General features: G+C 42.4%; 1 protein-coding gene across 2 annotated transcripts; it reads right to left on the bottom strand.

Annotated features, from left to right (window-relative positions):
- Positions 1-105: 105 nt before the first annotated feature.
- ACTR8 (actin related protein 8) lies at positions 106-15,572 on the bottom strand. 2 transcript variants are annotated; one of them, XM_045807358.2, is made up of 13 exons: positions 15,320-15,572; positions 11,785-11,955; positions 10,425-10,535; positions 9,683-9,787; positions 9,281-9,454; positions 7,187-7,280; positions 6,837-6,969; positions 5,225-5,378; positions 4,331-4,426; positions 3,519-3,659; positions 2,320-2,584; positions 1,419-1,582; positions 106-383 (listed from the first exon to the last, which is right to left on the bottom strand). In XM_045807358.2, the coding sequence occupies exons 1-13, from the start codon at positions 15,440-15,442 to the stop codon at positions 240-242; spliced, it is 1,875 nt and encodes a 624-aa protein (XP_045663314.1). In that variant the 5' UTR covers positions 15,443-15,572; the 3' UTR covers positions 106-239. The 2 variants fall into 2 exon arrangements, with proteins under 2 accessions (XP_045663314.1, XP_045663315.1); XM_045807359.2 differs by lacking the exon at positions 15,320-15,572 and adding an exon at positions 15,121-15,238.
- Positions 15,573-16,675: the final 1,103 nt, after the last annotated feature.

The following is a 16,675-nucleotide window of genomic DNA, read 5'->3' as shown; positions in this document are numbered from 1 at the left end:
AGCAACATTTCACATCATCAGGGAGCTCCTGCGACCCTGAGAAAGGGGCAGGAGAATTTACCACTGAAAAGTTCATATTTATCCATAAATGTCCTGTTGTCCATGTAAAAGTTAAAATCCATTTATTTTCCATGAAACTTAAGCATCTAAGTCAATAAATTAAAATATATATATTCTTTAAGAGTCTTTTATACCAGGAGGCCTGTTTTTGGTCTTCAGTAGTGACTTTCTGCCCATTTTCACCAGACAAAAGCAGCTCGCTCTCGTAACATGCGGACACCAAAGCGCTGCCATTCTCTCTGGTAAATCCACAGTTCCTGGGTGGTGTCCAAACAAGCCAACACGGCCCCTCCTTTCCATGCAATCAGCCGGGGATCCATGTCCTAGAGAAGTGATAAAGGTATTTCAGCAAAAGCAGACAAGACATATACATATCATTTCTTTGATTTTGGGGGTAAAAAACCCCTGCTGAATCAATACCTAAAAAGCCAGATTTTTCAACCTGCATTAAAGACTCATCCGTATAGGATCTATGAACTACAGACATTTTTCTGTTCCAACTGACAAGAAAACTTTAGTGTATTTATTACTGAACATGCTACTATTCACTGTTAATCCACAAACAGATCCCATATTCTGAAGTTAGAATAGGATAAATAGATACCATAACCCCTTCCTCAAGATTAAAATTAAATATAATAAAAACATCCCCAGGAATTGTTTGTGGGATATAATGAAATACAGATACAATCTCTTTCTAAATTCCAGGGTTTATGTTTCTTTCCAAGCTAATGCAAGCCAAAAGGATCTGTAAAGATGCCCTGGTCCAGGGATCAGCAACAGATCCTTAATACCAAAGCGAAAACTAGAGTTGTTCTGGCCGATGGGAGACCAGCCAGTCTTTTCCTTGCCCCACCCAGTCCTTTTCCAAAGGCATGGCTTTTGGAAGTCAGTCATGTTAGTCTGGAGAGTCTAGCAGGGACTAACAACCAGGACTCCAGGCCCCTAGGCCCAAAGCTCCCTGCACCAAATCTGTGACCTACGGAAATTTTTCCATTTGCCCAAACCCTTAATTAAGAGCTGCCCAGTGGGGCGCCTGGGTAGCGCAGTCGTTAAGCGTCTGCCTTCGGCTCAGGGCGTGATCCCGGCATTCGGGGATCGAGTCCCACATCAGGCTTCTCCGCTGGGAGCCTGCTTCTTCCTCTCCCACTCCCCCTGCTTGTGTTCCCTCTCTCGCTGGCTGTCTCTATCTCTGTCGAATAAATACATAAAATCTTAAAAAAAAAAAAAAAAAAAAAAGAGCTGCCCAGACGCAACCTCATGGCTCCCAGGATTTTATCTGTCCACATACAGCATTACAATTACAATCAGTCCTGGTTTCATTTGCATATAATCCAACTGCACCATGAACAACAGACCTTAGGCCTTGTGATCACATCCACATTCTCAATTATTCGCCTGAATGAAGGTGGCATTTTGTTGAGAATTCTGTGCTGCAGAAATTCTTGAGCTTTATGAAACATCAAACCACCTCCCACCACGAGGATGGAACTGTACATCTTCTTTTTCGTATCATCAGATGCTGAAAAGACAATGATATTCCGTCTACTCTTTTTCTCCATACCCACCACCACCCTGGGCCAAGCCACTGCCATCTCATTTGGACAACTCTAAGAGCCTTCTCCAAGATCTCTCTCCAACCCATCCTCAAAAATGCAGACAGAAGAATCTTGGAAAACACCAATGTGAACATGTTGTTATCATACCACCCACTCTGCTACTTGCAGGTTTAGGACCAAAATCTCTACAGGGACCTACAAAGTCCAATGTGGCATGTACATACTGCTTCTCTAGCTTCATCCTGGCCCCTACCCCCTCAGCCACACTGGCCTCCACACAGGCCTCTTCCTCTGCCCAGAATGCCACCCTGTGACAGGCTAACGCCCACTCATCTCCTAGATCTCTCTCAAGTGGCTCTTCCCCAAGAAGGGCTTCCCTGCCATGACTCCCATCCTCCACTTCTTCCTCCTAATAAAACTTCCTTATTAAATCCCTCATTCAGAAACTCTGAAAGTCAGTATCCTTTAGTTTGACTTTGCAGCACCTGTCATAGTTGTAATTTCCCATTTGTGTGGCAATTTAACTTCTTTGGTGTCCTCTAGTAGGCTGTATCTCCAACGAGGCCAGGAACCAATTCCTAATACCCGACAATGCAAGCACAAAGCAGGTGCTCCACAGTTTTTCAATGCATGCGCTATGCTGCACAACCACACTCTAGCTTGAGCCCATTCACCTAACCAGCTCCCCAAACTTGCTTACAACAGCAGTCTATGCTGTGAAGAATGGCTTTATCCAGGCCCAGGGCTTTCCCTTCAAACAGCGAGATGGCAGTCTTCCTGGACATCAGTGCTGTGAGAGCCTCCTCAGATTCATTGCCAGCCATCAGACAGTCTCCCTGGGAGGATCCCAAATCCACCTCCTGGGCATGGAGTCTTTCTGGAAGATCAGAAGACTGGCCACGAAGATCCCCTTCAAATCCAATGGGTTTGGATGCAGACTTTCGGTCAGCAGTGGCTTTGGCAGACTTTAAATCAATCAAAAGGACAATCAAGTGGATGGTAGACTATAACAGAACACTGCTGATGTTCTCCAGCTAGACCCCACCCCTCACTACTACACTCTTTACACTACTATAAAGCAAAGGTCCATCACTGTGGTGCAGAGGGAATGCATGCTAGCATATAGTCAACCACCTGGACCCACTCCCAGATTACCCGGGAGTGAGACGTGGTGTACAAAAGATGAGGATGTGCTGACAATTCCAAAGCAGTCACTGGCAGGCAGGCAGGGCAAGTCTCACAACCTTACTATCACTGGTTGGATTTTAAAACTGAAATGTCAGCGTACAAGGACATTTACCCCTTGCACAGAGTTCTTAAGTGGAGTATTTCAGCAGGATTCTTGTGCCTGTGTCTATTATGGAATCCTCATTTTCAGACCTTATCTAACCACATCATGCTCAGGAACAAGGACTAGAAAAGGTTTAGAGCCCTCCTCCTTCCATCATGAGCTGCTGTTTTATTGGCAGGTAAGAGCTTTAAGCTGTCTGTGCCCCTGCATCAGACATCCTACTACTGGGATCATTAGCTCTGGACAAAAGAATTCAGCTTTTTGCCTAGACCACATATTGTTTATTATAATTTTTAAAATAAGTGAGATTTTACTAAGAATATTCCCTACTGAATAAACATTCAAAAGGAGATCAATGTATATACCAAAAGGAAGTATCTTCATTAAACTAACTTCTAAATGTGTGGACTGGTATTCTGAAAATTGGATTAATGTCTGCTGAACGAAGAAATCTGTCATCTGGATTTCAAATTTAGACTTCATTCCATCTATCGTTCTAAAAACAGTATTAGCTTTGGTCTGCAGTGACTACAAGGATCCATTAATGACAGGCAAACTTCTCCTGCAGGGGCAAAGCTGTCCCCTCTCACGCCAGAATCACGGCAGACCTGCTCCTGCTTGCTCTGCGTGGCCAGCAGGTAATGCTCATCATGAGGATCCTCAGGGTCACCCTGCGATCTGTGCTGCAAAGTTGTCATTTTCTGTCCGACAATTCCAAAAGTTGCTGGGTAAAACAAAGCCATTGGAGCCTGTGCATGGAAGGAAAAAAATGATCAACCAAGGACACTGCCTTCTGAAAAAAATGATCCATTAAATTCTGTTCTTCCCAAAACAAAACTGGCAAATCAGATCCTAAAAGGTACACGGAATAAGTATTCTCTTTTGGGAGTAGCATGATTTCTTCATTGCACAAGAGGCCAGAAAACTAACAGAAATCATCCAACTGAGTGAGTGATATGACACCAGAGAGAAATGTCAAAGCAAATGTAATGCAAGTGCCGGGGTGCCTCGGTGGCTCAGGTCATGATCTGGAGGTTCCAGGATCAAGCCCCACGTTGGACTCCCTGAGCAGGAAGTCGGCTTCTGCCCCTCCCCCTGCTCCTTCTCACTCTCTCTCTCAAATAAATAAAATTTTTAAAAACGTAATGCAAGTGCCCAATAAGCTATTTTATATTTTACTAGTTAGAACAGTACTCCTCTCTCTAAATAATAACTAATCATATAGTGGCTAATTAAAAAGATGGTCCTCAGATCTACTTTAATCTGTATTCTATTGGTGGCTTAAAAGCTGTTTTAGAAGACAGTCTAAACCAGTCAGCATTCTGACCTCATGAGGTGTCAGACAAGTACACGTTCTCTCAGTCTGACTGAACCTGGCCAGCTTTCTTTCTGCCCATGAAAATATATACTCGTATATTACCTGGAGTTTTTCATCTCCTAATCGAAACTGGTAAAGTAGGGCAGGGGAATCTGGATGTCGAATCTGAAACTCATGATCCTGAAGTCCAGAGATGTCCTGATTCCAGGAAAAGATGCTGTCAGTGAACCAGTAAAAGTGGATGTGAACTCCTCAAATGACAATTAAGCCTCTCCACCATCTGAATATCACCTATAACAAGGCTGCCCTGCAACTTGCTACCATTTCTTTTTTTTTCCTATTTCAACTGGAATTTAGTAAAACAAGAGTCCAAATGGACCTTGTTTCCCTTTTAACACTTCTCAAATTTCTACCATCTGCATTTTTTTCTTCGTTATCGATAAACACTAACGTAAACAAGGACCCAAATCAATAAGCCAATTCCCTCAATAACTGGGAAATGATACCCAGTCGTAGGTTTCTCAAAATTTTGTTATGCAGAATTAGACTGCTTGAAAAAAAAAATTAGACTGCTTCAGGGAAAAGAAAAGGTCTGAAACAGAAAGCATAAAAAGTTAGGAATCCACATACAGCAATGGTAACATGTTGACTGTCCACGACACTAAGAAAGTGCTTCAATTGATGCCATTTTATTAAATGTCCATACCTGTACATTCATTATATCTAAAGGTTTATCTTCATCTTGATCAAAGATCCTAAGGAGACAAATCTGCTAAACACTTCCTTAAAAAAATCAGCTATATTTTCCAGAGCCTGAGACACATCCTAACAGCTCTGACCTTACCAAAACACTCTCACTCCTGAACTTCAACTTCAAGACTCTTTCAACTTGGGTTGAAAGGGTAGCACGATACTATTATATTTTTAATTGCCTTTTAAATATCTTAAATTTTTCCTGGAAACAAAAATAAGCAGCAATTTGGATTTTGCTCCCACCTGATCTAAATGACAGAAAGTTTCTTTAAGGTGCTGCAGAAGAAGACAATCCATTTTATTTGTTAGCTGGCATTCTCTGTAAGGGAACCCGGCTCGCTGCATCAGCCAGTAGAAACACCTTGACACATCAGACCCCCCATAGGCCAGACAGAGCCTAGAGTTAAAAGAAAAGGCAGGTGAGTAATCTGTTAGTCAAGAGGGGCGCCTGGGTGGCTCAGTCGTTAGGCGTCTGCCTTCGGCTCAGGTCATGATCCCAAGGTCCTGGGATCGAGCCCCGCATCGGGCTCCTGGCTCAGCGGGAAGCCTGCCTCTCCCTCTCCCACTCCCCCTGCTTGTGTTCCCTCTCTCGCTGTGTCTCTGTCAAATAAATAAAATCTAAAAAAAAAAAAAAAAGAAGAAAAAAAAAAAAGAAGGTGTGAAGGGCATTTCAAAAACTCAATCAGGCACAGTGAAATGAAACATAACAAGTCTCAAAAGATGTTTATGGTAGGAATAAAAAATGAAAGGACAGGATGGATGCATGGGAGGGAGAAACGGAACTCTAGCAAATAACCAGTCGTGGGCACCTAGCAGCAGTCATGCTATTCGCAAAAAGTTTCCAAGAAACAAAACAGCCACGCCTAAATGCAACTCATTTCTAAGTCACATACGATAGTTGTTTGCCTGTCTATACTCACCAGTGTATCAAGTTGACAGGCTGTGACACCATTAAGACAAACTCACAGCAGAAAACTTTAAAGAGTATACTAACTAACTGAATGGTATGTTATTTTAGAGGTGGGAGACCTGGGCCCAGTGTTTTCTCCATATTCTGAGAACCAACAGCACTAAGTAATACAATGGATGAGCCAAATTAACATATACTGAGTTTCAGAATGCATCATAATTTGGGGTGGGAGGCAACAGATCAACCTTTCTTATGGACTGCTTAGGGTCTCTTTTAAATGTCTCTATACCCTGCATCTCGAACTACCTATGTGAGGGACAGGAAGAACTACAGCATCCTGAAGAAGCCATCCTGGGAGCAAAAAAATGCTGCAGAGAACCTGTATGTGCACTGCCTGAGTGTGCTTACCTGTGCTGGCCTTGTCTCAGGAAGGACAAGCAGCAAACCTGCTCCTGAGAGTTATTTTATTACCTCGTGTATCAGTGATGACATCATGAAGGGACTTGACCAGAAAGCTACTCATCGCTCACTGAACAATTATGACAAAAGCAAATACAATGCTAGAGAATTCAAACCTGAAAACCTCTTTTCCCCAACATGACTTGCCTCCATAAAGCTTTGTCGTGAGCATGACTGGTATCTCTCCATCACACCACAGCGAGACACAGAACTGATATATATACTGCCTCTGGGGGAAAGCACACAATGCAAGCTAGGATTTTCAGGAGCTGCTGATGTGAACTCATAGTAGAGAGTTCTAACAGGAAGGATAAAATCATTGGTTTATGGCCTTGCTAGAATCTGCACATTCACAATCTGGGTTTCCTATGCAAACTCTGAATATATAATTCCTTATAAATTTTTTTTTTAAACTTGTGATGCTTTTTGGCTGAACAGGCTGTGAGGGGAGAAGGAGCAGAGAACACAACCCTCCAAGGTCCTTACCGAGTATTCCGATGAGAGACTCCATCCTCCACACAGCACACGCTCGTCTTCTGGTCTCCAACATCTACAATACATGTGCTGCTTAAACCACTTCCAAAGGTGGCACACACAGACTCCTGATGCACCACAATCCCTGAAACACAAAAGCAGAGGAGCAATCAGCTAGGGAGCAGTAAAGATCCTAAGACAAATCATCAATTAAAGTCTGGGAACCCCTAGGCAATCGTCTAAACACAGCTGATCCTCTCAGAATAAGCATTTCAATAAAGCAGTGAATTAGATTAACTTTGTCAGTAAAAAAGAAAAACAATCTCATTTCAAGTAGATTTCTCTGGAATATCCAGACATACCTGAAAAACCCATCTTCATTAGGATCATATTCACTAATTCTTTCACGTGCTGTTTATTATAGATATCAGGAATTAGCAAGATACATCTATAATACTAAAAAAGAAGAACAAAGAAAAAAAAGAGAAAATGGTTAATACTAAAGTTAGGTCAAAATAAATGTCACTACACTTGTCTTCAGAGAGGATTCTCTCTAAAGGATGACAGCAATGGTTAGAGGGCCAGAACAAAAGCTCAAACCTCTCTGCTATCTTTTAGGTTTAAAGAAAAACAGAAAATATTGAAGCTGTGTGTGTTTTTTCCCCTTTAAATTACTAAAAACCTGTGAAATGGTATCACAACCCCAGATTTCAAGATATACTACAAAGCTATAAAAATCAGAACAGTATGGTACTGGCACAAAAATACACAGATCAATGGAATGGAACAGAGTCCAAAAATAAACCTACACTTATATGATAAACTGATCTTCGACAAAGGAGGCAAGAATACGCAATGGGGACGGTGCTGGGAAAACTGGACAGCTACATGCAAAAGAATGAAATTGGACCACTTCTTACAGCATGCACAAAAATAAACTCAAAATGGGTTAAACTCATAAATGTGAGACCTGAAACCATAAAACTCCTATAAGAAAACATAGGCAGCAAGTTCTTCGACACCACCCCTAATCTTTCTAGGTATGTCTCCTGAGGCAAGGGAAACAAAAGCAAAAATAAACTACTGGTGTTACATCAAAATAAAAAGTTTGCACAGAGAAGGAAATCATCAACAAGGCAACCTACTTAGCTGGGAAAGATATATGCAGATGATATAGGGGCTAATAGTGAAAATATATAAAGAACTAACACAACTCAACACCAGAAAAACAAATAATCCAATTTAAAAAATGGGCAGAGGACCTGAACAGACATTTTTTCAAAGAACACAGACAGATGACCAACAGACACATGAAGAAATGCTCAACATCACTCATCATCAGGGAAATGCAAACCAAAACCACAATGAGGTATCACCTCAAACTGTCAGAATGACTACTATCAAAGAGACAAAAAATAATAAGTGTTGGTGAGGATGTGGAGAAAAAGTGAGAATCTAAATTGGTATAGCCACTGCGGAAAACAGAATGGAGATTCCTAAAAAATTAAAAATAGTAATTCTACTACTGGGTATTGCCCAAAGAAAATTAAAACAGTAATTTGAAAAAAATACATGCACACCTATGTTCACTGCAGCATTATTTACAATAGCAAAGATACGGAAGCAACCTAAGTGTCCGTCAACAGATAAATGGATAAAGGAGATGTGGTACATACATACAATGGAATATTACTCAACCATTAAAAAGAATGAGATCTTGCCATTTGCAACAATATGGGTGGACCTACAGGACCTTATGCTAAGTGAAATAAGTCAGAGAAAGAGAATTACCATACAATTTCACTTATGTGTGGAATCTAAAAAACAAAACCAATAAACCAAAAAAAGCAGAAAGAGAACCATAAATATAGAGATCAAACTGGTGGCTGCCAGAGTGGAGGAGGGAGGGGGATGGGCAACATGGGTGAAGAGGAGTGGGAGACAGAGGCTTCCAGTTATAGAATGACGAAATCATGGGGATGCAAGCTACAGCATAGGAAATGTAGTCAACGGTAGTGTAACAGCACTGTATGGTGACAGACGGTAGCTACACTTGTGGTGAGCACAACATTACGTACAGGGTTGTCCAATCACTGTGTCGTACACCTGAAACTAATGTAACATTGCGTGTCAACTATACTTCAATTGAAAAACAAAACAAAACCTGGTGAAATTAAAAATAAGACAACAAATGTGAACTGAAAAAGGTCCAAAGAGAAGGCATAAACATGAGCAAGCTTGCTGGTTGCTGAGCAGTAGATAGGGACACCACAGAAACAAACACAGTAAGAAAAAGAAATCACCAGAGGTGAAGTCAGTGAAGAAGGAAAGCTCGCCTAAACACCTTAAGGCTGAGAACGCTTCAAGGACACTAGATTACAAGCAATCCAGTAATGTGTACTTTTACTGATCAAGAATCTTAAAGCCAATCCAAGTAACTGGGAATTTTAGCTCACCTTTAAATCTTTCAGGGGGATTTCCAAGTATTTTTGGATTGCCTGAGACCATATTACTTCAATATCCGCCAGAACAGCTGTAAGGGAGCCCCCAGGTCCCGGGTGAATATTTAACTGACCTCTTCTGATAGGCCAGTGAATATTGTAACAGTCCAATGGATTAACGTACAAGGCCTAGAAAAGACGGGGAGATGAATACATTGTTAAAATTTCTGTTGGGTGTTTTCTGGATTCACATTAAAAAATCTAAGGCCAGAGTATGATTAAGATTTGCTGACTATTCCAAATGTTGAGAGTGGAGTATCTAATATCCCAGGAGCCTGTGTGAGTATCTGGGCCCGCAAGGAAGATTATGAATTCTAGGAAACAACTAGAACTGGATGGCGCTGAGAAGTTCCCTACCTCTTCTCCCACCAAAAACTCCGGGTGATGAGATGTGTTTGTCCACTTATTTCCAGAACAGTGATCTAAAATTGCAGGTCGCATCTGCTTGTTGTAGGAGCGTGCCTGAAACAAAGGAACACCAGAAAAGTCTCTGAAATTATGTAAGAACAAAAGAAGAAAGGAGAAATGTAGTATGAGTCCTCTTTTCTCCTCTCTCATAGACCAGATACAGTAGCAAAATTTAATCACAAATCCTAAATATTTGGCAAAATACTGACTGGTCACATAAAGATTCTCTTGACCTTTTCCAAAATTGTGATTTTTCCCGTGGTTTTAATATCTATGCTGTGATTCATAGCCAGTCCAAAATTAATACTGCACTCTGTTTAAAGCTGAATATACATCTACATATCATACCAACTCATGTCCATTTCTAAGTATTTTTTATTATATTAAAATGGCAAATATAGTAAGAATATTGCTTCCCACCTGATCCTGGGATTGTACACTTAAGACTCTCAGGTAAACTATAAATTTTATCAACCTGCCACAAGAAACACCATCTTTTAAATTACTCAGCTTGCCCAAGCACTTGTGACATTCGTTTGCATATTCTGTAGCTGGTTATGAATGGTTTTTCTCCTTTTTTTAAGGAAATCCCATCTTTAATTTGCATAATGAAATCAAGAGAGCACATGAATAGCACTTATGACAAAACAGCAGTGACAGAATGAATCTGAAGAAAGAGTTAAGACTGAACCTGTTCAGGGGACACGGGAATCCGTCTTGTACCATTTGACATCTTTTTAGACCATATTGCTTGATCCACCATTTTAAGGCCATTTTGTCTTTGTTCATTACTCTCTGGTTTCTGGGGGGAGGGAGGGAGTGAAAGATGAGAAGCACAAAGGATTTAGTAAAAAGAGAAAGCAATGTGGCAAACTACTGATTTAATCCATCAAGAGGAAATGCTCCCTCATAAACAAGTAGCAGCATTTCCTTAATCTTTGCCATATGTATCAATCTTAAGAATTCAAAGTAATCTTTTTATTCTTTATAAATAAAGAAGTCAGAAAGGAACCCTCACCATAAACCACCTATTTGCAAAAATCTATAACCTCAAGTGAAGTTTAAGTGATAAAATTGTTAATGGCACTAAGCACTGGAGAGCTACTTAGTATTTACAAGTATTTTAGAGACTTTTCCAAACACCTACATAATTCTCCTATTTACAATTTTGTAACAATGTTATATTCACTTGGGTTATTTTGTTTATTCAGCAGGTATTCAAGTCCCTGTGACATTGTAAAGAACACATCTATAAATATCTCTACGGAAAAGTTACTGTTTTCTATCAACTTTTACTCCTGAGATTTATGTAGACAGGTAGAACTATAAGATCCAAAGATAAAAATGGATTTAGACTCTTATATCCTCAAGTTACACTTAGATTAGAAATGGACATAGGCAGTCTTCCAGTTATGCTAAAAAGTGGAACCCTAAACCTTACTAACAGAAGTACAGAAACTTCAAGTTCCTAAAACTATCTTTCATCTAAAACTTAAATGTGGATTACAATGCAATATGCATATTTTAACACCTACCATGAAAAATTTTTCTGATAATTACCATCTGCAAGGTAGGATAAAGTAAATGCTAACTGCAAGGATACATACAGTCCTGCCTTTGAATTATAATTTGATCTAAGATTGTAGGAAGTGATTATAACAATTCAATTTGCTTATGGATTAAAAATACGAACTCAATATAAACTATAAGTATCTGGAAGAGAAAAATACGGCAGTTAGTTAAGAGGCCTTAATGCATCATTTTAAGTGAGTGACAATTCTCTATCTTCCATTAAAAATCACCTTCATCAAACCCAATTCATATTGACGGATTAAAAAATTTTGATTTGCTTTCGTCAGAATTATTTCTTTACAATCTAAAACCACTAGCTCAAATGAAAAATGCTATTTGTAACCCTGAATGTTATTATTTTAAAACACATTAAAGCTATGAAGATGTTAATTCAAGTACACATAGTATACGTGAATGTCTAAGCTCCCCCAAGGAAACAACCTTGGGCTTTCTCTCCAGATCCTCCATTTCTGACTTACATTTAGTCCTTCCCTTAGGAGCCAGTTGTCCTTATATAGTGGCTGCCCTTGTTGTTTGTGTCTTCGTGCAATGACATGAGGAATGCTAGCAGGAAGTGTGTCTGTGGCTCGACCAATCCTTAAGGTTGTTGAACCTGGATGTATGACAACAATGAAGTTGCTCTGGATTTGCTGCAAATATAAAACACAGAAGTGTGACCTTAGTAAATAATATACAGGTAACAAGTTAAATAACATACAGGTAGCAGGCTAGACTAAGAAGTTAGTTTCCTGTAATGACTATCAGACTCACAGGTATCAAAATAATTCAGCTCTTTGAGAGGCACCCAATTATTGCTCCCTGCCTGAATGCAAACTCAGTTCGTATTTCTGTGCTCCCAGCATCTGACTCACACTACACAGGTCAACATCTGTTTAAATGAACGAAACCATAATTATCCAATGCAAGTTAATCTACAATTACCGAGAATTTCTGTGCCAGGTATCGGTGGAGGGGGGGTTACAATGGTGACCAAGACAAAATCCTGACCACGAGGAACTTTCAGTTTACTAGGGGAAACAGAAAAGGAGTAAGTGTAGGGAATACTATGCCTAGCGAAGTGCAAGCTAAATCTGAATCACCTAAAGATGCTTGTAAATAAAAAACTAGACTCTAAGCCTCCAGTACAAATTTTCCGATTCAGAATTTCCAGGGAGGGAGCCTAGAAATCTGCAACTTTCAAAAGTTCCTGAGGTGATCAGTATGATCACTCAGGTTTGATAACCACTGGTTGAACAGGTTAGGGGAGAAATTCACGTAAGCACAGAATTATTGTTTTGTAATGCTGGAAAATAACGCTTTATACATCAACCACTTCTGAGTGTGCGCATAAACCACATTTTGGTCATTGTTTTTAAAACACTTTACCCCTTGTTAGTTCTGTGCTATTCTTCTAATCTGGCAAAAGTTTGGGGTTAAAATGCCAGAGTTCACAATTCTGTCCTCATAGGTCAGAAAACTTTGCTGTATTCCACAATCCATTCTTGGGAAATGGTGAACAAGAAATGACAAAGCAGCACATATCAGGACAGGGGAGTGATTACTGTGGGCTTTATTTTTAGATGGTAATTGTTTCAGATCTATAATTTGCAAGGAGGGGCAGAACATAATCTGAACTATTGGGGGAATCTTTACCTCGTGAACTTGTTGAGGGACCCGGAGTTTCAGTAGAGAGAAGGGGAAGAAGGGATGCTGACGATCCCTGTGACAAAGGATCCCTCTGTGGAGAACCACCATTCCTGCACGACTCCTTAGCCTGCACCTACTCTGCCCTGCCCTGTCCTTGAGCTACAGTTGTGTGTTCTTGCATGTCTCCATTTAAAACACTTCCATAGCTTGCCCATAAGATAAAGTCCAGAACCTGTGAGATCAAGATCCTGTCTACTTCTCTAGCCTTACTTGAGAACCACCTCCTTTCCGGTCTCTTTAATCTTCCCAACCTAGATCTCTCTTGATTTCTTAACACACCATGCTGACTTCTAGGTCTTCACACAGGTAACTCTCTTTGCCTGCCACATCCTTTCTCCCTGGTAAATCTTATTTCTCTCTTTAGTTCTGAAGTTAAATGTCACTAGAGTAGATTTGCTTATCCCCCTGCAATATAATTTTCATGGCACCTGTCATGCTTGTAATTATTTACTGTCTGCCCTCCCAACAGACAAAAACCTCCCTGTAAGAAGGGATCACTTCTGTCTTGTTCACTACTCTATGCCCAGTGCAAGGGACACAGGAGCCTAGGAGGTGTTTGCTGAATGCACCTCTTTCACGCGGTTGGCATGATGTTAAATAGTACTTCCAAAGCTTTTCTGTGCTATGGCAGACATCTGCCCAGTAGGTTGGGGTAAAAAGAGGAAGCTGCTTGCCGTCAGGGATACTTGTACCTCATTTCCAGCACACAGGTTGCAGCACAGTGAGTGGAAAGCTCTGGGGTTAGTAATGGCAGTTTTCCAAAGTGTAAACAAATATTTTTTAATAATTACATACTTATTTTAACACATCAGGAAAAATAGCCAGTACACCCCACAAATCATTTCCCGAATACTAATGCTTAAATAAGACTGAGTAAAAAAGTTATTAAGCGAATAATGGATATGAAAAAGCCACAGAGAATATGGCAAAACTAAAGGGTGTCCTACAACTGACTGAGGTTAAGGAAATGCTGCTACAATGATTAAGGGCCCAGGCTCTGGATTCACAGACCTGGCTTCAAATTCATACTGCGCCACTTCTTTGCTCTGGACGAAGTTCCTACCTCATAGAGTTATTGTGAGGATTAAGTTAGTTAATCATGTAGCTAGGAGTCTCGCGAGCTCTTTCAAAGTTCTCCACTGCCTTCCAGAAGAGAGCAGGCTCTTTGGCTTTAAGACTCTCACGATAGGCTTCACTAAGATCTCCAGTGTCACCTCTTGCTCCTTCTTCCTTACTTCCAAACATCCTGATCACCAAAATTTCATATCCTCTCCTGGCCCAGGTCTCTTCCACACTGTTCTCCTGCCCTGAGATTCCCCCTGGCTAAGTCCTAATCATTCTTCAGGTCTTGGTCCTGAGGTCACTTCCTTTTAAACCGTCCCAGGCCATCAGGGCCAGAGGAGGTACCTGCTGTGTGTGCCCAATACTCCCCTATGGCCTTCTGCACTAGCCCATTGCACACCATGCCCTAATACCTGCTGCCCCACGCCCAACTGTGAGCTCTACCCTCCTGCCTCCCACTCACAGAATGAGAGAATCCTAGAGGGTGGGAACCGGCAAGGCCCTTAAAGACCATCCAGTCGGCTCCCTCAACTAGATGGGTGGAGAAACTGAGGCCTGTGCAACAGTAAGAACCACCCTCGGGGTTTACCGGGACCGCCAGGGGGCTCTACCTCCTACAGCTGCCTGGCCAGTTGGGTGTTACCCTTAACCCATCCATCAGTGAGAGGCTGCCTCAGAGATGTCCAACATGAAAATTCTGAGCATTTCAATGCCTCCTTACTTTTGCTGTGAATTTGCCCATTTTCCTACGGGAACGGTGATTTTTTTTTCACTGATCAGAAAGAATACACACACACAGACACACACACACACACACACACACACACACACACAGGTCCTTCGCCTGCCATGCAACCACAATTTTTTTCTGGTTAGTAGGATTTACTCTTGTTCTGGTTTTGACACACAAACTCTTCATGTCTATTCAGACAGTCGTCTGCCTTTTTTCCTAGCGTTATGCTTGAACTGGACTCCACTACCTGAGGTTTCCTTCACAAAGGAAAACGCCTGTCCCGCCAACTGTCCCTGCCCGGTGCTAACTCTACCTGCGGTCACTGACACCCCACGGCAGCTTGCAAGGTAGGCGAAAGCCCGGTCCGGGTTCGGCGGCGGGCCGGGGAGGGAACTACCCGGGAACCAGCCACCACAGCGTGGGGGACCGGAAGCCTCGCGTCGCCGCCTGCTTCCCCTCCCCCGCCCGGCCGGAAGGCTCTCACCGAGACCCGCCCCGGTACCGCGCCTCACCTCCTGCAGCGACTCCGGCACCAGCGCGGGCACAATGGGTCGTTTCACGCCGCGCTGCTCTTTCTCCTTCTCCCCGCCCTTCTCCTTCCCGTTCTCCGCGTCCCCCTTCTCCGCCTGGGTCATCTCGGCCGCGGACGCCTACCGGCCTCCACCCTCAGGGACACGCCGCACCCGCCCGAGCTGGAGGGCCCCCGCGCACGCGTACCCTCCCAGCTAGCTGCCGGGCAACCAAGATGGCCGCCGGGCAGCCGCCCGGGAGACTTCCAGGAAGACGGAGGGGCGGAGCCGCCCGGAGGAGGAGGACGGGGCGGGGGTGGGGCGTGGATGGGTGGATGTTGCTGTGATTGGTCCTGGCGGTAGCATGCCCACAGCTGACTTGTTTTTATTTTGAGCGCTTACGGAGGAGCAGCCGGTACCAGCCGGCGCTTCGCTCACACCTGCCTGTTCCTGGCTTCCCAGACCCCGTACATACTCCTAGTTCTCGTACTGTGCTGGTTATGCTCAGTACAGCCTCTGACGTTAAGGAGTTCTTGAGTTAGGGCGCCTTACTCCACACCCCTTGGATGACTTTATCCAGTTTCATGGATTTACATATGAAGATAACTCCCAAATACGTGATTCCAGTCTGGAAGTCTCCCTGAGATCCAGACTGATAACCAACTGCCCATTTGGTATCTCCATTTGGATGTCCACAAGGCACTGCAAATTTAAATGAGCCCAAACTGGAACTCTTGATCCGCCCTCCCCCCTACCCCAAACCCTACTGCCACTTTCACCATCTCAGTAAATACGTTTGATTCTTCAGTTGTCCGAACTATCGGCAAATTCTGTAGTCGTCAAAATATATCTTCAATGAATCCACTTCTCCATTCCTACTGCTACGACTTAGCCCAAACTACTATCATCTCACCTGGACTACAACAGCCTCTTAAACCAACACCGTACTTGTCCTCCTGCAGTCTGTTCCTAATTCGGTTGCCCAAGTGTCAAGTTTTAAAGCATGTAGTTAAGACAACCAGTACTATACACCCAGCACTCCATTTAATAACACCAATGAGTTATCTCAAAAATTAAACCCATGCTTTACTGTTTCCCCTTGCTCATGGAACAGAATCTAAACTAATCATAGCCTAGAAAGCCATTCCTAATCCAGTCCCTGCTACATCTCTAAATTCACTTCATCTCTCTCCTTCTGTTGGCATTTCCAGTGACACATTCTCTCAGCTTCTCAGAAATGCCAAGCCCTTCCCATCATTGAGCCATCACTCACATTGCCCCCCTTGCCTTGGGTGTTCTTCCCTCAGCTGGCTCATTCTCGGCCTGTCTGAACTCCAATGTCACCTCAGAGAAGCCTCC

This window comes from Ursus americanus, chromosome 14 (genome assembly GCF_024610735.1).
Source record: "Ursus americanus isolate L20-20 chromosome 14, mUrsAme1.1.p, whole genome shotgun sequence".
Taxonomy (NCBI): domain Eukaryota; kingdom Metazoa; phylum Chordata; class Mammalia; order Carnivora; family Ursidae; genus Ursus; species Ursus americanus.
This window is presented reverse-complemented; position numbering and strand designations above follow the sequence as displayed.

Coding starts and splice junctions, on each gene's coding strand:
- ACTR8 (XM_045807358.2), bottom strand. CDS start 15,442: ATGACCCAGGCGGAGAAGGGGGACGCGGAGAACGGGAAGGAGAAGGGC. Junction 7,281..9,280: donor TCCCCCTGAAAGATTTAAAG/GTGAGCTAAAAT, acceptor CTTCTTTTTTAG/TATTATAGATGTATCTTGCT. Junction 4,427..5,224: donor CTTTCTGTCATTTAGATCAG/GTGGGAGCAAAA, acceptor TCCTGGAATCAG/GACATCTCTGGACTTCAGGA.